General features: G+C 37.1%; 1 protein-coding gene and 1 long non-coding RNA gene across 8 annotated transcripts in view; one reads left to right on the top strand and one right to left on the bottom strand.

The window, feature by feature from the left end:
* Positions 1–17192, top strand: part of FAM120B (family with sequence similarity 120 member B) — a 57985-nt gene extending 40793 nt beyond the window's left edge. For all 5 annotated transcript variants that reach the window (XM_090135462.1, XM_031613454.2, XM_090135460.1 and 2 more), the window contains exons 7-10: positions 5712–5918; positions 10473–10581; positions 12314–12427; positions 15670–17192. In XM_090135462.1, coding sequence (XP_089991588.1) covers positions 5712–5918; positions 10473–10581; positions 12314–12427; positions 15670–15731 — 492 coding nt within the window. In that variant the 3' untranslated portion in view covers positions 15732–17192. The remainder of the gene's footprint in view (positions 1–5711; positions 5919–10472; positions 10582–12313; positions 12428–15669) is intronic.
* On the bottom strand, positions 1623–12957 carry LOC116242619 (uncharacterized). 3 transcript variants are annotated; one of them, XR_016464250.1, is made up of 6 exons: positions 12822–12957; positions 7388–7465; positions 5001–5193; positions 3054–3851; positions 2835–2892; positions 1623–1712 (listed from the first exon to the last, which is right to left on the bottom strand). It is a non-coding gene; the product is annotated as an uncharacterized LOC116242619 (long non-coding RNA). The 3 variants fall into 3 exon arrangements; XR_004169781.2 differs by lacking the exon at positions 7388–7465 and having other exon boundaries at positions 12822–12955; XR_004169780.2 differs by lacking the exons at positions 3054–3851; positions 7388–7465 and having other exon boundaries at positions 12822–12943.
* Positions 17193–22715: the final 5523 nt, after the last annotated feature.

Genomic DNA, 22715 nt, shown 5'->3' with positions numbered 1-22715 from the left:
ACCATTATTGCTCAAGCATAAATTGCCTGTGGTAAATATTTGATGTTTTAAGTTGTGTTTGAGGGTATATCAGTATATACCAAGTAATATACTGATAATGCACTGACTGAGTTCAAATGGGTCTAAAAAGAAATGGTGAAACTGGAAAAGTACTTAGATTTTTATCACCATCACATGAATTCCAGCAGCTTATTGCTGCAATCAAATTTCACTGATTTTTAGTTACTGTTCTTCACTTGATTACTTCTAACCAGAAATAAGCAAGTACTAACCCGTCCTTGAGAGTTGCACTTTCCTTTTTACAACAGAAACACAAATATTCCTTTGAGAGAAAGGAGAAAAAAAGCTCTGTACCATTTTAAAGCTATTTATTTTTAAACTAATATTTTAAATGTTGGCCATGTTCATATATTTTATATTCAATCCAGCTGCAGAAAGAAGGGAAAAAGTGAGGGAAAAGTGTATAAGAACAGCTTTAATTCCAATGTAATAAAAATGTATATTAATGATTAATAAAGTGTGTCCCCAGAATGCTATTAAAATTCCTACTTAAAGGAACCAGTTCTTAAATGAAATGTAGTATCTAGTGCACTGAAGTACAGATGAGGAATGAAGTAGTGTAAATAAAGAAATGTGAGATGATTACCATGTATTTATTGGTCTTGATTTCTAGAAATAAAGACCAGTTTACCACTGGCTGTCACTTGTTTCTTCTGACATTAGGCACATTCAGATACTTACTGTTACAATTTAAGCATGGTAGAGCCTATTCATCTTTTAAACAGAATCAGAGCTCTCAAAACTTGGTACAGTTTCACCATTCTAGGTGAAAGATTTGTGGGTTTTTGTTTTTGCCATATTCATATCACATAGAAGTGCTGCTTTTGAAGCACATCAGATACAGTTCATACATCTATTAAGAAAAAACATTTGTGAATCCACAAAGAAGACTCAAAGGTCTTAAAGCATCAAGGTATTTTTACATCATGAAAATGTTTTCTTTATTTTTTTTAAATGATTTAATTTTATTTGATCTGAAAATTTGCTTATCATATATAAGATTATGTATATATTTTTTCCTGCAAGTAAAAAACCTTCAGCTGGATATACATTACAGTCTTTTAGTCTAGATTTGCTGACTGCATCTGTGAGTAAATGCATTCCTTCTTGCAAAGACCCTCTCAGTGGTCAGTGAGAGTGCACACAAGCACAGTTACCAGCCTGAACTTACAAGGTCCATCAGCTGCAACACTGTGTTTGTAGAGCAGAAGAAAGCATAGTATGAAATTGTTCTCTGATGATGTCCCTTCTAGCAAAGATATTTCTCAAATTGTTACAAAAAGCATTAGGCATTTGTCATGTAGATATTGCTGCATTTCTCTCTTTTTGAATTGGGTTATCCAGTTCAGCTCAGGCTTTCTAAGCACAATATCAATAACCTCTACTACACTGACTTCAGAGGACTGTGACCTTTGAGTTCTCAGTCTTCCATCAGTGTTGGCAAATTGGAAGTGTAATCTTTCTTCCCCAAACCCTGGGAGGATGGGGAACTGGTGTTGGTGGAGCAGTGGCAGCAACACAACACAGGCAGCTGGTGCAAGAAAAGCTGTTCTCACGCACTCCTTGTCTCTCTCACACAGATGTCATCAGCTGATGGTAGGAGCAGCAGCAGCAGGATCACAGGGGTGTATCTTACATGATTCACTAAGGTCCTGAGTTCATAAAAATAGCAAAAAGCACAGACACAGTTTCCAATAAGAAGTAATCTCTAGGGTGTAATGCCCTGGAAGGCAAGTCTTCTTTTCTTTTGGAATTTTCCACTTATCCTCATCATGACATCTTTGCATTGCAAACACCAAGCTGTTGTGAGCATTCCCATGGCAAAGCAACTCTGTGGTTTGCCATGTGCACAGGCTAATTGTTATAGACTCGCTCCACTTTCATTTTCTTTGTTTTTCATTACCAGACATGGAAAATAGAAAAACTACCCTTTAGCAAATCTATTTCCTGTCTTATTAAAATAAAGAAGTCACCCTTGACAGCTCTTCTCTCAGTCTCAGTAATATTGATTTACACTAAAAATCAAGCCTTCCCTTCACCTCCCACCTCTTATATTAGTTCTTGGGGAAAATTCTGGATTGTTATCCTTAGACAGTGAAGACTAGGGACCTGTAAAACCTGCCACCAGTGACTTTCTTATCTCAGTTGAAGAGCACAGCTAGCATTATATTGCTAGCTCAGACTTCATACTCACTAAGCAGCAACTAGTATCAATGACAGCACTATACCGATCTCCAGCTTGAGATGTCATTCAAACTGAAACCTCAAAGTCCTTTTCTATGTTTTATTACTTTGTATGTCACCATCAAAAGGAAAATTTTTCAAATTCTTATTTAGACGCGTGTTCTGCAAATACGTATGCATTTGCATTAACGTGAATAATGTCATCACAGAAAGTTAGATTAATCACATACTTGTGTTGTATGTATGCTTAGAAATTTCAGAACAAAATTAAATAAAGATTTGAAATCCCTGCCTTAGAGATTTGTGGCCCAGATGGCATCCATCATCTATATATAGCATTAGTAATCTGTCCTAACAGCTGTTATACATCCTTGGTACCAGTAGGATTAAAATGGACAGTAAGAGCATATCTCTGTCAATAAATGACAAAAAGGTATGAATGGTCATTTAGTACACAGCCATCAAGTTAGACAAGCTTCTGTTTAAGACAGCATTTACTATTTTCTTTTCAGCAACTTAAATACCTGTTTCAAATACTAATGAAAAGTTTATTTTCAACAATTAAATCTTTTGGTGTTATCAATACTTACTGAGACTTCAGTAATAGAAGATACTGATCTGTATGCCAAGGAATAAAAAAACAGGTATCTATAATAAAGAGAATATTGGTTGTGTAAGTCATATTGATAAAATTTGTCCAACAAATTTGGTTCAACAGATTAATGTGCTACTATCATTTTTGGACTCTGCTGCTAATTTTAGCTTGATAGCATCCATTTTCCGTACAAGCTTAAATAGCAAAGCCTTACCTTATTCAGCACTTGTCAAAGTATTCTGTTGAGGAAATTACAAAAAAGGAGAGTTGTGAAGATTCTTGGTAGTTCTTACACATTAGATTTCCACTCATAAAGTATCACTTCAGTCACAAACCAAGCAGAATCTATTTTAAAGCCTGAATTGAGGTGAACTGGTTTCCTTAGCTGGTCTTGAGATTTAGGCAGGTGATCAGAAGCAGTTATGTTAGCATGATGTAAGAATCTCTCAGCTGCAACCTAATAACTGGATGTGTGCATTGTACTCTATTACAGTCTACTTTAGTACAAATAATACTGGTTCATTTAAACCACATTCCTATTTTAAGTACCTGTCAGCATTTTAAAGTGCTTTGCAAAAGCCTGCTTTACTTGCCAGAGCAACAGAGATGTAAGAGTGCATGTAGTTACTGGTATAGGCTGGGAAGATGATTACTTGCAGCTGGAGGCAATAATTTCCTGAAACTTGTAGCCTGTTCCTATCCTGAAAATACTTTTATTTTAAAGTGAGGAGGTCTTCCTTACTCAAATATGAAGTATCACATTAGATAAATCATGAGCCTTTCATTTTCTGAATGACTGCTCAAGTTAGCTTGTGTTGTCTGCATTTGTCTGGATATCTGTGGTTGTCTTTGGTTGTCTCACTGAGTGGATTTCAGGAACCAAGTGTTGCATTGGGTCAGTGCCCTGAAGGCCTCTCTGGAATCACTGGTGGCCACAGTTCTTCTTAGAGGGTTCTGGGTGGCCCTGCCTGGTATCTTTGCCATCATCTATAGGTCCTCTTTAGCTTCTGCCCTGTAGAAAAACAGCCAGTGGAGGTAACCTCATTTCTTCAAGTTTGTTTAAACAAAGCTCTCCTGCCCATTGTCTGTGTTTAGTGGGATCCTATCATAGAAATCACTTTCACATTGTTAAGTTGTACAATGTTTGCTCATAATACAGCAAGATTAAGCCTATGACCAACTTCGAGCTATATTCACCCAAATGATTTACTGTGTTTGGCTCTTTTGAAAGTTTTTTTTTTGTGGCTATGTGTTGCTAGCAAAGCTTTTCTGGTTTTGGTACATGGACCATAACAGGAAAACAGTTCTGATCCAGTAGTACAATATTTCAGGTTGTCTGCCATTACCTGTAATTTTTCTTAAATAGAATAGAGATGGTATATGTGTATACCTGTGAATCTTTTGGGAATCTTTCAAGATATAAGATGATATTATCATTAGTAATAGTGAATCATAGAATATCCTGAGTTGGAAGGCATCCATAGGGATCACTGAATTCAACTCCTGGCACTACACAGGACCACCCACCAAAAAAAAAAAAAAACCCTATGTCTGAGAGCATTGTCCAAACACATCTCTAACTCTGGCAGCCCATTCCACTGCCCTCTGGTGCAGAACCTGTCCCTAACCCCCAATGCCCCTCCCTTGACACAGCTCCATGCCATTCCCTCAGGCCCTGTCACTGAGCTGTGTGGTGCCATGAGGCCTCCCCTCAGCAACTCTGCACTGGTCTGAACACAGACCTGAGCTGCTCCTCATACATCTTGGCCTCCAGACTCTTCATCATCTTTTAGCCCTCCTTTGGTTGCTCTCAGATAGTTTGATGTCCTTATCATGTGGCAACCAAAGCTAACCTTCCAATGCCTTTCAGACAAAACAGAGCTCTCAGGGAAGTAGAGTTAAGATGAATTTGAGCCATTCTTAGGCCTTTCTACTCTGGGCTGTTTTGAATGCTGTTCCATTTCTAGTATAACTTACTCTGTAAGGAAAACTTTACTCTTAGGGTACAACAGCTGCTATGGATTACGGTAGTGATGTCCACATCATTATGAACCACTCCTAGTTCTGTATTCTGCTGCAATACAGAGCGTAGAAGCAGCATTCCCTACTGAGGAGCTTTGTACCATCTACAAGATACTTAAAATCAAAGTTCTCCACTTACCGGATTCAAGGCTTTTACAGTTTGCTACATTCTGCCACAGAGGAGTGTTAAATTCACCCATTGACTTAGTTTTGGCCAGAAGTTTTACTTGTCTAGTTGAGTTTCTCAGTTTGCATTTTCTGGATGCTGTCATACCATTCCTGTATTTCTTCTGGGAACATCCATGTTTAAGAGAAATAATGTGGCTTTCAGTCTGCAATCAGAGGAAAATTTTGAGCATTTAAAGTATTTCTGAAGCCTGGGCACAATAAACTTTGTTCTATCAAGTCTTGTAACTTAAATGATCTCATAAGTGCTGTAATATTTCCCGGTTGATCAAGCTGTGGAAGGGCAATGGATCATTATATACTTTTTTTTTTTTAATACACCCAGTTCATATTTTACATTCCACAACATAATTCTTTCTGGGGAACTGCTAACATCTTGAGAAATGCTGTAGAGAATAGCCATTTGTTTCAGTTTTCACTTCAGATGTATCTGTCTTAAGAAGCTTGAATGTGATGCTGTATTTATTGAAACAAACTGTTCATTTTCTTGAATAAAATGAGATATAGAATCCCTTGATTAATTTCACTGCGCAATAGAAAACCACAATTGTCACAGCTCTGGGGCTATTTTTCATTTGTTCTGCAGTTCCCAGAATTGTGTCATGGTAAGATTGCCTATATTCCCTATATTTTTTTTTTATTTTTTATTTTTTTATATTCTCAGCTTGTGCAAGTGGACTCCAGAGCTGTACATCTCGGTGCTGTTTTGGTTCGTGGCCTTACAACATTGCTCATGGCCAATAGTGCCTGTGGCTTTCCATTCAGAATGGATGATTTGATGCCCTGGAAAGTGTTTGACGGAAAACTTTTTCAAGAAAAATACCAAAAGTCACACCAAAGTTGCTCTTTGGAGGAGCTCTTGGAAGGCAATGTGAGTACTTACATCCTCTTAGAGAATTTTCTATTCCTTGAAGAGTGTACCTGTCCATAATTATACATATATTAATATTCATTGTTGCACTGGCCTCCTTTCTTTGTATTTTTCTTCTTTTCATTATTTCTATTTCATCCTTCCTGCCAAATAAACGGCAATAGGGAAGAAATACTGAGACTGTGCAGGAAGCTGAACATCTGCCTTTCTTTTTGTTTCCAATATTCAGAAAACAATACAAGGAAATAAAAATGTTCGCAATTTCAAAAAATGAAAATTACCATAGCAGTTTACTAGTACTTGTAAATACAGTGAGATCTTTCTGCTGCAAGATTTTAGGCAAAATCATGAGAATATATTTAGATCATCTTTCTAGGTATAACTTTTTAAGTTCCTTCATACCTTTAAAATATCGCTCTTATGTGCTTTAAATTTGAGATGAAGGTTTAGTGAATTCCAGAAGGAACAGGAAGTCAGAGGAAGATATCATCTGGGTTGTTTTTTTTAAACAGAATAAATGGAGAGGAGATTGGGTATATCTGTACTCACCTGTGTAGATAGTTCTTGAGACCTTAAATTCATACCTCTATTCTCAGTGTTGAACTGAGAAACACATACAATTTAGTTATTTCTGAAAGCTTTAGTTATGAAATGGCTTTTTTCTGTTGTTGCATCTGCTACTTGTGGTTAAAATAAATATTATAGAGAAATGAGTTTTATTTTTTAATAATTTCAATCTTGTGCTCTTCGTATCAGTTTTACTGTAGTTTTCTTATCCAATTCTGTGTTCAATTCATTTGCATCCTAATCTGGAGTGATAGTGGAATGCACATAGGTGGTGGAATGTAGATGATAATCCTTTCCATATGGAGTCCTATATATGATTAGGACTATCACCTCCATCCAAACCCTGAGGCTCCTATGATCATAGAATCACAGAATCCTAGAATTGCTCAGGTGGGAAAAAAACCTTCATATAATCACAGAATGGCCTGATCTTTAAGGAATGGCACCTCAAAGATCATCTAGTTTCAACCCCCCTGCCATGGGCAAGGTCACCAACCACTAAACTCAGCTGCCCAGAGCCACACCTAGCCTGGCCTCAAGTGCATCCATTCCCCTTCAAGATCATGAAGTCCAACCACAACCTAACCATACTACCCTGACAGCCCACCACTAAGTCATGTCCCTGAACACCACATCCAAATGTATTTTAAACACATCCAGGGATAGTGACTCAACCACCTCCCTGGGGGGAGTCTATTCCAGTACTTAATCACCCTTTCTGTGAAGAACTTTTTCCTGATATCCAACCTAAACCTCCCCTGGCTCAACTTGAGGCCATCAGTGTGTTGATTTCAGCACATTTTGGATTGGGCCAGCTATTCATTCAATTTTTCCCATAGAACTTTCGCAGAACAATAGGAGATCTAAAGAATAAATTAAAAAAAAAATACAAATTTACATACACCTCTGTGAAACTACTTCTTTTCCATTCAGGTAGAATTCAGATTAGTTAACAGCTTTTAGCATATGTATACATAAATCTGAAAAAAAAGATTGACTGAGAGTTATTCTAAAAATATATTAACTGGTATGCTTTAGTTAACATTTGAAAATCTCATTATAACCAGATTGAAGTTCTATTTTAGCATGTCTCAGGAGGTGAGGAAAGATGCTTAGATCCCTAGAACAGAGCTGGAGTTTTATTTGACCAACTAAAATATCTAGGATAGGATTTTAGAAAGCATAATACTCAAGTTTAAACAAACCCCAGATAAACTGTTCTGTCAGGAGAAAAAAAATAGCCCAGCCCTGTTAATTTTAAATAACTTTTTAATTTTTTTTTTTTTTTTTTTTTTTTTTTTTTTTTTTTTTAGGTATGATACATGGCAAAGAGAGCTTCCAGACTAATAAAATAGCTTTCTAATAAAATAGCTTATCAGTTTGAAAAGCAGGAATCTGTTTTTGGGAGAATTGCTGAGAGATGCAGATGCCAGTTCAGTTTAGCTGGGGACACTGGCAAGGCAACAAGTGTATGTGATTGGTTGCCCCTATTACTATAAATTGAACTTAGTAAATAAAACTGGTACTTAGTTTCTGGCAGAGCTTGATGTATCATTGGAAGCCAAAGTCTTTCAGCACTTGTTTGTTAGCAATTTACCCTTCAGCATCATAAATCTAACCTGTTGATAGCTACAGTGCTATATTTAGGGGGAAAAAAAAAAGTTATTCTACATTGGTGTTTTGTTATTGTAAAGATAAGAGGAAAAAGTTACTGCTTTGGTGTCCCTGCTTGTTTCCTAACTTCTAGGATCTATGTATCTGTACAGTTATATTGCTACAAGGAGTTCAGAAGATCTCAGAATCAGAGTTGTTTTGATTATGATGGTTTAAAATACATTTAATAACTTTATGAAAACTACAGTGGAAACACCATTTTGGTTAAATATTTACATGTGCACAAGCACTTGTGAATGTTTTAAGGTTCACTTACGTATTCTTTTGCTGAAAGAAAATGTAAATTAAATGCAGTTAATATATTTGTGGGCAAGATGGTTTTGTTTGTTTTGAAATTTAGCTCTACACAGCCTTGGAAATTTTTAAAGATAAAAAAATGAAAGCTGATAAGAATCGAAAATATATCCATCCTGTTTTTTAAAATATATATACATACTCAGTTCTTATTGCACTAGTTCTGTTTTACATAATAGTAATCATATTGGTTTATCCACACAGAAAACTGGATATAACAGTCCCATAAAGCAGCGAAGTAATGATATTATCACTTCATTAATCTTTTTATTGCACTTCTCAGAGTATGTTCATTATCTTTTTTCTTTTTTTTAAATTAAAAACAAATTACCCACTGGGTCAGCATAAGTGATATGTTTTGGCCTTTTTTGATCATGCCTTTCATCCAACCTTCATGAACACATCCTGAATTTGTTCTCTCAGTAATATAGCAAGAGGATTTTCCAATTAGTGGGAGTTCTTCACAGACTGTACTTAGTCTGTATTAAAAAAATTGTACATGTCTGTGGGTTGCACTTAAGACTTTGTCTGAAAACAGGGTTATTAATACAAAAAAAAAGAAAAGTGCTAGGAAAATTCATGAGGGAGTTCAGAGATTTAGACTCTTAAGAAACCTCTCCAGTTCCTCCAGTCCCAATACATGTTGACTTTTTACCTTTTCCTGTAATCCTCTCTCATTCTTGCTGCCCCCCTTTCCACCACATAGGTTACAAAATGGAATTGTCATCCTGCTAAAAATCAGTTCAGTTTTATGAAAATCACTAATTACAATGTTCTAAAAACTACTATTTTTCCTCATTCTCTTCAGTGTGTGCAACTCCCCACATAAATTAACCAAAGAAGATTATAGGATGTGACACTTCTACAAAGCTCACTGAAACCTGTAAAATTAGATATGTAGATTGCTGCAAAAGTAACACCTCCTGTTTATTTCCACGGGAACTACAACAGATAGAGTACAATAGCTCTGTTTGGTGGAGAAGCTACAAAACCTTTTTTCCAACAGTTACTACCACTAGCTGTGCTTTTTTTGCCAGCAATGAACAAGAGCCTTCACATTGCACTTGTAACAGTCTGTGGAAGTGACCCACTATGGAGGTCATCTGCTGTCACCACTGCTGAAACACCAACCACCACCTCACAGTGCTCACATCCACTCTTTGGTTTCTCTTTGCATTCAGCAAGCATCAGTGAATGTCATTGGGTGCCATTTTTATCTCATGGAGGAATTCAGTCACACAGCTCCGCTTCATACACACTTCCATGTCAGACACCATTGGTTAAGACTGCCCCTCTGCTGCCATCTGTCACACAGCAACAAAATGTAATGCAATATTGGTGGGAAGGTTCAACCTCTGTTGCCATACCACCAATATCTGCCTCTGATGTCAGGTGCCATCATAATAAAATAGGAGGCATTGCTTTCAGAGCAGCCCTCATATACCACATCTCATAGTATTAAGTCTTCAAATAGTTTTGGCTTGTCCTTTTGACAGCAGAATTTTTCAGCCCACAGGGTAAACACTGATATTCAGTTCCTCCATGTCTCTAGATGAAGTTCCATTTTATCAGACAAGTATCTGAAGTTAAGGCAGATGTATTACTATTGTGTTTGTAATGTATGAGATTAAGATACTTTGATTTTTCACTCGTTCATTCCACTTTATCAGTCTTTACCTGTCTCTCCCTGAGGTACTGCTGATAGACTTAAGCTTAGGTAGCAATTCAAAACAATAGAACATGGAAGTAAGTAATAAACAGATGTGAGCAGAGGAGAAAAACAAACATAACCAAAAAAGGAAAAAATATTCCTTCTGCACCCCTAATAATCCCTCCAATAATCCATTTTTAATATTAAACATTTCCTAAAAAAGTGTGAACCAGAAAATCTGACATCTTCACATATGTATGAGTGTGGACTAATAAAATAATTTTGATTGTTATATGTGTAATTGATTTGTGCTACACCTGAAGATAGAAAGATAGAACAGCCATTAATGTTAATGCTGTTGTCTGCAGGAGTCTTTGTATACACCCTTCCAGAATCTGAAGTCACTCATTTGCAAGGTTTGTGCAGTGAAGAAAAGAACAATACAGAGCAGACCAAGAGGAAATGGATTTACCACAGGTTGGCACTATGTTAGTTTTCTCAATCAAATCAACATGTTGATAAGCTCAGTTATCCTTCAACTGCAAAAGCATTTACCTAGGGAACATGTCAAGCTAAATAAATCATAAGATTTTTCTCCAAGAACCAAAGGAGAGATTTGAGAAAATACCTCCCGCTTTTAGCAATTCATGTGGATTGGATTACTCAAGTTTGGATAAAATATTTCCATCTAGTTACATAGCTGGTGAGATACATGCAGTAAATAAAATATTATTCACTGACAGAAACCACTGCTATTTGCTCAGTGACTAAAGTTATTTTTAGAGGAAGAACCAAATAACAGGTTTTTTCTGCCTTTCCCTAAAGGGAGCTATTCTAGCCATGACAGTCTAAGGTCTGAGTAAGGCACTGAAAACACACTGATGCAGTTCAAAACCAAGGCAAGCTTTGAGGCAGTGTGGAGAAAGGCTTTCAGGCTAAGACTTTGGCTTACTTTTTTTTTTTTTTTTCCAACTATCTGGCTTGCTTTACTGAAGACATTCCTTTTCCCACCTGGTCTGTCTGGCCTTCAGAAAAAAATTTAAAATGTTTTCAGCATGATTCACATATCTTGGTTGTTGAGGTTTTTGAGGCTTTGAAATAATTCACTCTGAAATTAGTAGACTTTAAAATGTCATTATTACTATTCAAAGTGCTGTTATTAAGTAGTGTCTCTAAATTGTTGAAATATGGATAAGACAGCAGAGGCATTATCTGCTAATTATTTCTATTAAGAAAAAGTTTATGCCTTCAGCCTCTAATTATCTTCACACAGAACACTAAGAACCCCTATCTTCCTTTTGTATGTCAGTTTCTCTCTATGAACTTAGTGCTTTTTCAAGTTATGTGAGAGAAAGGAAGGTTTTTTGATAGCTTTTGAATGTATGAACTGGTAGATGGTCTAGGTAGCCTGTCTGTGGACCTTTTTATTCATATAAACTGTTCTATAGTTTCAGTGTCTACTAGTAGAGATCTGGTTCTGCTTTCATTAATTATCAATCCATGCATGACAGACTCATCTAGCATTGTAAATTTGATCTGGTTCAGATTGGATTGTGGTTGAATCACCTGAACATCACGTAATAGAGCATTTTTGCTGGTATTATCTTTATTACCTGCTTAATACCTAATCAAGTATGATGTCTGTGAGGATAAAATCTACCTGTTACAAGTTTCTTGAGAAAATTGCAACAGGCAGAGTGATTTTCTGTTAGTTCAGAACTTTGCATTATGTAACAGCACTTCTATCTGCTTCTGGATATGATACTATACCATACTAGTGGGTAGCATTCAAAACTAAGGGTATCTGTTGGTGTTTTATGATTCCAGATCTTGTTAGTGTCTGTTATTGCTTCAGAGCAGTACTTAAGCATTTTAATTATTATTTGTGATTCTAATTTGGACAGAGATTTCTGTTTTATTGTAATGACTTCAGTTTCCAAATCTGTGTCAGGAAATTATCTGATTTTACTTGTTAACAGCTTGTAATCATGATGTCTATAGATGGAAATGAGGACAAGAACCATACTTATTAGGCTGAGTAGTTTGAAAGAATCATAATTGTATGTAACTGTTTTGACATAAATCTAATAAAAGTGTTCTCCTCCCCCCCCCCCCCCAAGAAAAAAAGGAAGAAAAAGAATGTTATCTCTGTTCTTCTTCATTTTATCTTCTGTACCATTGAAGTTGGCTAGTAACTTCTGTTTTTCAGGAACACACCGAAGAGAACTAAATCCTATGTTCCAGCAATCACACAGAAGCTCCTTTATTTCTCCATATCATAATCAAATGAGGGGCAACCTCTGGAGAAATCCTCAACCACAAGGTAAAGATGTTTGTATTTGGAATTCTTTCTGTGAATACTATAACAGGTCTGCATACAGTTTATATGTATATAAGTGTATATATTTATATATTGTATGTTTGCTGTTACCCTGTGCCCACAGCACTCAGCAACAAAACTTTTAAAACTTACTAGCAGAAACTAACTCCACCAAGTGAAGTACATCTTCTTTTCCTCACAACATTCTAAAAAAAAAAAACATCTCATGTGGTATTTAAACCTTACATGCTTGGTCTCAGCTGAGTGGTGTTTAAAACTGTAACAGATCTAAAATGAGTTAGCACATCTACAATCAATGAATATACAGATATTACAGCATACCAGAGAGCTTAGCTATGAAATTATTACACTAAAGCAGAAAAGACAGGATGCTTACCCATATCCAGGGCTCACTTGTGAAACTCCAGCAGAGCAGATCTCCAAAAGAGATCCTTCTCTAGTGGTAGTCAGCTCTTAAATGGATCTAGGAGAGATGGAGCCAGGCTCCACCCCTTTGGGCAGCACAGGTGAATTGCCTTCACCTGTGCCCCTGTGGCTGACTCATTGCTCACCTCAGGTGGTCAATCAGAGGTTCAGGCCATGATTCAGCAGTTCCCATACAGCACAGCTGCACTGAAATGTAAGTGTAAAGTCTTCAGTTGCAAACCTTAGTTTATACTTCAGTAAAACAATTAAGCATGGAAATAAACACATTTTACGTGATTTTCTAGATCAGGTCTCAGTTTCCAGACCATTGCTTAAATAATAGAAATGGATGTCCTGATTTGTCTTGACAAAAGTTAATCAGTTAATCTTGAATCATTTACCAATCCCACTTCTTGAACACAACAGACATTTCAGCAATGCATCACTGTGGATAACTCCACTGAGTTGATACTACTTCAGTCTTACTTCCTTGTTATTATAAATGAAGGTGTATTAACATAGATTAAATAAACAAAAGGGAGAGAAGTGTCTAAGAAAGATCAGTTATTTTGTTAAGTCTGCAGAGCCTAAACTTCTTTTGTGTTTCCAGATGATGTTTTCAAAGAAGACTGTGATTGGGGAGAAGTGTTAATAAATAAATACAGTAAAGACTTTAATGTGCGTCAGATGCTTTTGTTGTAGTCTTCAAAATGAGTTATTATCATTTAATTCACAGATAAATTTGTTTGATGGTATATGTAACAAATACAACAATAGCATTCATGCTGACTAAAAACCAAAACTTATCATCGTGACTGTCTCAAAAAGCCTGTTATTCAGGAATCATTTTTGCAGGCACTCTGTTCACCTCCACATATCTTACCACTAGATGTATTCCATAAAGCATATTCCACAGTAACTGCACTGAATTGTGTTAATAATTCAATAACATTAATAAAATATTATGTCTTCTTCTACACAGGCAAAATTAAACCTTATTTACTACCTTCAGGGCACTCTTAAAATATGATGCTGTAATTGCAGTTAAATCTTTGTTATAAATAAAAATGATTTAGTAGGAAAACATGCTTCTCCTTATGAAAGAGTCTTGAAGTGTTTCAGGCTCGTTTTAAGCTGACCTGCCAAGATTTTTGATGTTTTGACAAAGCTTCTTTTTCATAAGTTTGCTGATGTTAAGACAGGTATTTGATTTGCTTCATTATGTAGCTGTTGTCTCTGTTCTGTGTGTTTCTCATCAGAGAAACAGGGAATAAAAATGAAGAAAGTGTGATAGCTTGTGGTAAAACTTGCTATGATATTACTGATATCTAGCCATATACATTTCAGGAACCTGTTTGACCTAGTGGCTAGAGCACTTAACCTAGTGACTTGTCTCACTGGACCCAAGGATGCAGGTTCAGGCTTTGATTTCATCGTCTGGACTTCTGCAAGGCCATTGTTAAATGTTAAATTTCCTGCTGTTGCATATTATAGATAAATCATTAAATAAAATGCATTTTAAAAAACAATTTAAAAGTTACTGGTACAGTAACCATGGGACCCATATCTTCTGTCAGAAAAGTACTCAGTGATTATGTGTTCTTTGCTCGTGCTTATCAGTTAATGTTTAAGAATTCCACGACAATGGCTTGACTTCAGCAGAGGAGGAAACAGTGCCTCCACCAGAAAGCATAAACCTAAGACTCACTAGTATTTCAATGAGATGTTGGTTTGAATACCCTCAGGCAGACTAAGAATTGAACTGAGGTATCCCTCGTTTTGTGATGAATACTAACCACTGGTCTGTTGTAATTACTATCTAATCTTCCATCTGGGGTTTGAAAGAAGGGAATCTGATATACATTGAGATTTTATCAGTTGCATTTTTTTAGTACAAACTATTACTTAGTTCTAAGTCAAAGTACAAAAGATTGTGAAAAAAAGTCTAACCTTTTTTGCATATTGTCTTATATTTCTAAAACTTTGTTTAAAAATATCAGTAATTTGGGCATTGATGCTGTTATTGGAAGACCTCTCTGAAAAAGCACAAAAGTGAGCTGAAAATAGGGGAAGGTCATCAGTGGGACTGGTTGTAAAAGCTACATGAATGGCTGAGGATACCTTAGTACATTTGAAATGGTGAAAGGCATTGGCAAGGATATAGCTTTTCTGATCTGCCTTTGGTAGGATAGAACCCTCTGTCTGATGGACCCTTGTTGGGGATGAGGACATAATGAATAAAAGCTATCAGAGAGCTAGAAGTGATGGATAATAATTTCAGCTACCAGTCTGCTACCACAAGAATCCTCAACAGTGAGGTTGGGAAATAGTGAAGTATTTTGACAATTTCATACTTACACTTGTATTTAGAAGTTGGATTTGGGGGTCAACTCTATTCTGTCTAAGTTTTACATTTAGGATCCTACTCTGCTTATAGGAACCTACAGTGTACAAGTAAAGCAGTATTGTATATGGCACACTTAAAATGATATGAAAATATTTCTTAGTATAGCTTCTATCTGGTTCAAAATAGTGTATTTTCTTCTCCTGAATTCGCACAGTCTGATCTACCAACCATTGTGTATATATGACCTCTATAATTCACTATCTGGAGCATTTACTTGGCCATAGATTTAGAAGTTACAGTAGCCTAGGAGCTTCAGGAAGAGCTCCGTCATGGACTTCAGCTTTTAACATCTCAAAATACTATCCGTAATTACATGTCAACTGAAGAACCTGTTCTTTTCTCAAGATATATGTGAATATAATTTTTCTTGGAGGCAGTCTAAACAAGGTTTTCCTATTTTGATTTCCTTCAGGTAGAAGATACAGATCAGGACATCCAGACCAGAGGAGAAGATTCCACGTTCCTCCTTGGTAAAGAATAAATGTGATGAGCTAGCAGACTGCGATGGTGGGATAGTTGCTGTTGAGATTGTTTTTTGTCTGTGAGAGCCTCTCACAAACTTTACAGAATAACTGAACCATATGACTGCAGAAGAAATGGCTCAAAGCTGAGGGTATTTAGTATGTGAATCCCTTGCTATATCTGAACTTGCTATGAGACCAGAATCACGGAACTAAGGTTAATGGCACCAGCTGAAGAAGAGTATTATCCAGGTGTCGTTACATAATTTTGTACCACTGACAATGGAAATTCTAAAGCACTTGTACCACATCATAAGATATTCCTGACTATTCTAGTTTTGTATACTCCAAGAGTTTGCTCATCATGAATCACGTGGAATATTCATGCTGAATTGTTGTTTGTGTCTTGGGTGGATTATATCTTAATCTTAAGGGTAATGCCATTGGTACTGAAACCTGTTGAAAAGTTTGAAAGATGTCATCACTGTTGCCATGTAAATATCACCTGCCAGCAAAACAAAATGATCTTCCTGTAAAATGCAGTGATTTCTTGAAACAGCCAAAAACTGCTGTTGCTTTTGGTACTTAAGCAATTCTCTCATCTGAATGTGCAGAATGAACCACAACACTGCCGAGGAGAGAAAGAATCTGAGTCTTGTCCTGCCCTACTTTGGCAATAAATAATACTTATAAGAACCAGACTTTTCCCTATCCAAAATCTCAACAATATAATTGAAAATTGTCTTCATCTATGTAATCCTCAACAGTTTCATTTTCTTAGGTTTCTAGCGATCTTTTAATAGGCTTGACTCAAGTGGATGTTTATGGAACTGATTTCCTTTGTTTATGTGCTTTGTAATCATCATATCTTTAGTTTTGTACTTCAGCATTTTCAGTATAATAAGTCATATCATAATCTCTGTATGGGAAGTATATAATGAAAGGAAAATGAAAGTTTGATAAGACTGAGCAGCAGAAATGAATAAAGGATATACAAAGATGGAGGCAAAATGTTAAAAGGAAGTTTTATAATCTGGTACAGCGTACAGATTTTCACAGGGCTAACAAACCATTCAGTGCCTTTTATCTGGCTTGAATTTGTACACCTTTGGCATCCACCTATTATTTTCTGTCTAAATTCCTTTGATTTCCTTTTATTTAGGGATTTTTTTTTTTTAAAGGAAATTCAAAATAGTACTTTTCAGGCACATGTGGCTTTCGTGAGCAGTTTGCTATTGAAACTTTTTACAGAACTTTTTGTTACTAGAATTGTTTCAGTGTTGATGTTTGTGTGTCTTATTTGACTCCTCACAACTGTTGATCTTTTAGGTTGCCCAGATGACGCTATTCAATACTGGAAGTGGATGAAAATATTATAATTTTCTTATGTGTCTTTTTCTGATTGTAACACAATAAATACATTCTTTTGTACTCTGTATATAGCAACAACTAAACAAATAAATTGACAGCAACACAGGATTTCTAATTCTGAGCAGACACAGTTTTTATACAATATAGTATCTGAGTTACGTTGGAGGACTCCTGTCTTGAAAGGGATACTCCTGCTTCCTTTTTCGTTTGATTTGTCAATGACTGTAATTGCACTATTTTTTTCTTTTTTTTCTCTCTTTTTCTTTTTTTCTTTTCCTTTTCCTTTTTCCTTTTTTCTTTTCTTTTTCTTTTTCCTTTTTTCTTCTTTTTCTTCTCCCTTCCACTCCCAAAGCTTTTGGAATAATGTGGTCTGAGTTTTATGGAAAGTTCTTTAGTTTCAGGTATCTTGTGTTTAACAGTGTATATGAAAAGAATGCCACTATGAGCCAGAATTTCTTAGTAATTCCTCTTTCAATTCAGATACGAGGGAAGATTTCTGTTGGCCTCAATAAACAAAATTACATACAGTTAGAGTGGAAGTTTTGCTGTGCTAGTTGTGATATGATATGAATTGTTGGTAATAATTGCCCTGACCACTGAAGAACTATTAGACTCTGAGAATTTGTGTTGGTTTTTTTCTTCCTGATACTAGACTATAAGCAGAAGCTGCTGTTATTATTTCCAAGCTAAGATTTTTCCCACTTGGAATCATAGAGCCATAGGAGGAAGCTGAAAGATAAAGGGGTTATTTTCCAGTGTCATTGAAATATAAATACCACAAACTTATGGACTGTAGAAGGAATTCATGTACAGAAAAACAGCCTTAAAGCTTCCAACCTAATGATGTTGCATTAATAACTGGCTATAGGGTAACTTTGAATTGGTAAAACAGGCATGGATTTGAAGTGAGGGAATCTATGTGAATTGAAAAAAAAATGCAAGAAAAGCATTCTTATTTTGTTCGATTAGATTGCTTACCATTTTCTTTAGCCCTTATGAACTGCAGCTGCCTTTCACCAAATGTTCATTGAAATTGAGCATTTATTTATCAATGACTCTTGAAGAAAGTTTCAGAGAACATTCATTAATGTCAGTAATTTGGTCTACCTTGACTGAACAGAAATAGTGACCAACAAGAGACATTTTGCTTCCTGGTTTCACCATGGTTGTGCCTCGTTACCGTGGGCTTGTCCAGCAATCATGAGACTTCATGAACCTGGTTACCATCACCAAATTGCTCTGCGCTTGCTCGGGTACTGTGGACCTGCACCCTCACTGCATCTGCCCTTCCCTCTTCCAGCTGCCCACACTTGCTGCTCTGTGGCAGTGGGGCTTTAGGCCCAAATAGCACAGGGCATCAGAAAGCCTGACTGCAGGTACCATAGTAACTGGACAAGGTAAAACTGGTAAATATGTTCTATGGAATAGCTTGCCGTTGAAAGCAGCTTGAAAAACTGAAGACAGTAACAACAGCAATGTCACTGTAAAGCTCTCTCTAGTTAGGAGCTTGCATTTGGTGCTTTCATAGACCTTAGAGCTGACATCCAGACCTTTCTCACCCATTAACAGTGCTTCAAAATGTGAAGCCCGTTGAAAACAATCATAGAATCCTTGGAGTTGGAAAGGACCTCTGAGGGCCATCTAGTCCACAAAGGTCCCTTCCAACTAAGGATTATGAGTGCAGACAGGACTTCAGCTGTAGCAGTTTCAAGTTCTGTCATCCATATCTCTACATACCACAGATAGGATGTAGACTGGGGCCAAAGAACTACACTGTCTGCAGAATTTCAGTCACAGTGTTGCATTCTACCTTAGGTGTTCATATTTGATATCAAAATTGTGTTTTATCAATAAGCATCATCAAAAGACAAAATGCATTATATCTGGGAAAATAAGATACACAGGATATGAAGGATGCATACAACTTTTAGGAATTTTTATTGTTGTTAGTACTTTTTATTCTCTGGTAGTTGTTATTTAAATCACTTATTGAACGTCCTATTATTATAAGTGGTCACAGAATCACAGAATCACAGAATGGCCAGGGTTGGAAGGGACCTCAAGGATCATGACTCTCCAACCCCCCTGCCACATGCAGGGCCACCAACCTCCTCATTTAATGCTAGACCAGGCTGCCCAGGGCCCCATCCAATCTGGCCTTGAACACTTCCAGGGACGGGGCATCCACAACCTCTCTGGGCAGCCTGTTCCAGTACCTCACCACTCTCTCTGTAAAGAATTTCCCCCTGACGTCCAACCTAAATCTCCCCTCCCTCAACTTAAAACCATTTCCCCTTGTCCTGCTGTTATCTACCCTTTCAAAGAGTTGATTCCCCTCCTGTTTGTAGGCTCCCTTTAGGTACTGAAAGGCTGCAATGAGGTCACCCCGCAGCCTTCTTTTCTCCAGGCTGAACAAGCACAGCTCCCTCAGCCTGTCCTCATAGGGGAGGTGCTCCAGTCCCCTGATCATCTTTGTGACTCTCCTCTGGACCCTCTCCAACACCTCCCTGTCTTTTTTGTACTGGGGGCTCCACACTTGGAGCTAAAAAGATAGATAAAAAGCTACATATTCAAAGTCAGTATACTTAAACAAGGCATGAATTTTAGTTTGAAATACACTGATATTTCAAATGTATTCATGTCCTCTTCGCCATGCCAGAGAACACACAAAGTACTAGACACAGAAACCAATCCTGGGTGTGATACTTCTGACAATGCCCTGGAGGCTTATAAGTAGAGAATAGTGCCCTCTGTTTTAAAAAAAAAAGTAGCCAGCTATGCAGCTGGTCTTTGGACTCTTCTTAAAGAGCAAGAGTGTACTGTAAGAACTGCTCTGACCTCAGATGTGATTTTTGAATGTGCTGTAGTTAGCTCTAAATGTCATTGGACAGAGAAGGCAATAGTAGTTTTTAGAACTGTGATGAGAACTTGTACATCACTTACGACATTTGGAACACTTAATTCATGGTAACCATTCAGGAATTACCTTTATCAGATCCAGCTTTATTCTAGTCAAAAGATTGTTAATAGCAGAGGCCTAGCAGGCTCTCTATTTACTTTCTGAGAACAATTTTTATTTATGATGACAATGCGGCTCATCTAAGCAGCTGCAAATGTGTAATGCTGTGCTTTTTGATAATCATCTTCAGCCTCTGGCGTACTGAACCCATCAGATCCTTAAGTGCCAGCCTACATTCTGCTGGAGGGCCTTCAATTTGTGCAAAGTTCATTCAGGTTTGTAGCATGCTGGCGATGAAGATCTCTTGTGAGGTAATATGCATATGAAAGATCACCAGGTTTAAATGTGTTGCTTACTGAATACAGTGATAATCCTAATCTAAAACGTCTTTGAGCTAATGACAATACTTATGCCTTTGAGAATGCTTTTGTTTTGTAGGTGTTAGATAATTTCTCCGATACCTTTCCTGTGCAGAGAACAGACTTTGTGCACATCTAGGTTTGTTTGGCAACTTTAAGACCCCTCTGCAAGTCTTGACAGTGACCGTGATTTGTGCTTTTCATAAAGGTCACATTTTGAATGATTTCCTGAAGTAATTGTTCAAAAGTAGTCAATAACCTGCAAATTCAGCTGTCTCTTACTTTGAGAACAGACTCCTATTCCTTTGCATTAATGGCTACTGGGTTAATCCGTGATAATAAATAGTTCTGCAAGAAATTCTTGCTCCGAGTAATAAAAATAATAGCATTTTTTTTAAAAAAGTGCTAGTAGAAGCCAGTTTGTGTGTCCTAGCACTTGCCTGTTGGAACTAAGAAAGAAATCCCAAATTTCTGATTATGCATTTGTTTACACTAACATGTTATTGCTTGATCAATCCTCCACGTTGTTCTTCCCTCTTCCTGATCAACACTCCCATCTGTCTACAGAGAAAGCCCAAACTGGCAAGGCTCATAATTTGTTGTTTTAGAAATTAGGATTTGAAAGGCAAAATAATAGTAATAGTAATAATAATAATAATAAAAATAATAATGATGATGATGATGCTTCTCTTCTGTTGCTTGTGCTCCCAGAGTGCAGTGATTCAAGGGGTTGTTAACTGTGCATGTAATGCTAACTAGGGGCTCCAGCTGCTACAGCCTGCTGGAGCTTTTGGATTTTGAGTGGATGAGTGTCCAGCCTGCAGGAGGATGAGATGCATTCTCCTTTCCATATGCTAGATACGATACAGCCTTCAAAAAGGAACGGTGTTAATCCACCAGTGGTTATAATGCTAGGTATGTGAGGGTACCATGTGTGAAGTTCCTGTCAGAGACACTGAAGCATCTTCCTCCTGTTCAAGATTCCTTGCCCTGTATGATTTCAAAGAGGCAACAGGGAGGGCGGTTTTCTTTCCTGCATTAAGTTGGTTTTAGATTGGGCCCACCAGAAAAGATTATAAATCAGTGTGAATGTAATTTTACAGAACAGGATTAAAAGAATGAGAATATGAGAGTATTGCTTGAAAAATAGAAATTAAGGGTTATGTTTGATTTTAAATGCTTTGTGCAAATGTTTTCAGATTAACCACATCCTTTTAGATGCGTTGGGCTGACAGTGCTGGGAAATTAGCCCAGACCTGACTTCTGGTAGGTGTCCTGACTGCTGGGCTACAACTCGTGTGACAGATTGCATCCAGCACAGTAGGCTGCAGAATGGAGTTAATGGAAAATAGAATGCTTTGATGTTCACTTCTGGTGGGCTGGTCCTCCTGTCTAAAGGCTAAACACCTATTGTCCTCAGTAGGAGTTTTCTTTATGAAAAGCTCTCACAAAATCTGTCAATTCCAATTTTGTTTTCAGAGGCTGTGGTTTGCTCTATTCCTACATTGCCAGCGATGTTTGCAAGAGTGATTTTTAATTTTTGAGCCTCTAACTTCAGATGCCACAGACAGAACCATATTTCTCAGAAATTGCTGAGCATCTGTCCTCTACTGCTAGAGCAGATGTCTCAAAAGTATTTCCATTACAGCATCATAAACCAAGGCACCTAAACACTCTGCCTCCTTTCCTGAGAAATGGGGCTAAGCACTGCCGAGATGCACCTTAGAAAACAGGCTCAGCTAGAATTAAAATGGGGGGGGGGGAGGGTGAGGAGAGTGAGAGCTAATACAGTAACAGCCTATGATTAGAAATCTCAACAATGACAGTGAGTTCTGTTTAATTTCTAACTGCTTAAAAGCAGGCCTGGGGAAATGCTCTGCTTAGAAATGTCATGGAAAGCGCAGCTGGTCCATGGGCTTTATCTTGAAAAGCAAAGGATCTTTCCCATTTTGCAGTAACACTGCCATTTACTGGGCCATACCACTAGCAATTTGCAACAATGGGAGGGAAAAAAGCTGCCATTTGACCTAGAATGCAATTTTCAACTAATTAATAAAGTGACCATTAGTGCCCGAGGGGATAATAACAGGAATAAGAACAAATTACTGTGGGGTGCAAAGGAGGCTTGAGCATTGTATTGCAAATTTCTTATGGCACTATTCTTTTTTTTTTTTTTCCTCACTAATACTTTTAAAGTGCCCCCACTCAACACTTGCTCCTTGTAGGACCCTTGCAAACCACATAAGAATTAGCCCTTCAAAGATCAATCAGGATCTAATTGTTGTTAACAAAGTGCCACCTGGAGAGA

This window comes from Phasianus colchicus, chromosome 2 (genome assembly GCF_987193195.1).
Source record: "Phasianus colchicus chromosome 2, bPhaCol1.hap1.1, whole genome shotgun sequence".
In the NCBI taxonomy this organism is placed as follows: Eukaryota; Metazoa; Chordata; class Aves; order Galliformes; family Phasianidae; genus Phasianus; species Phasianus colchicus.
The sequence above is the reverse complement of the archived record's forward strand: the minus strand, read 5'-3'. Positions and strand labels throughout refer to the sequence as shown.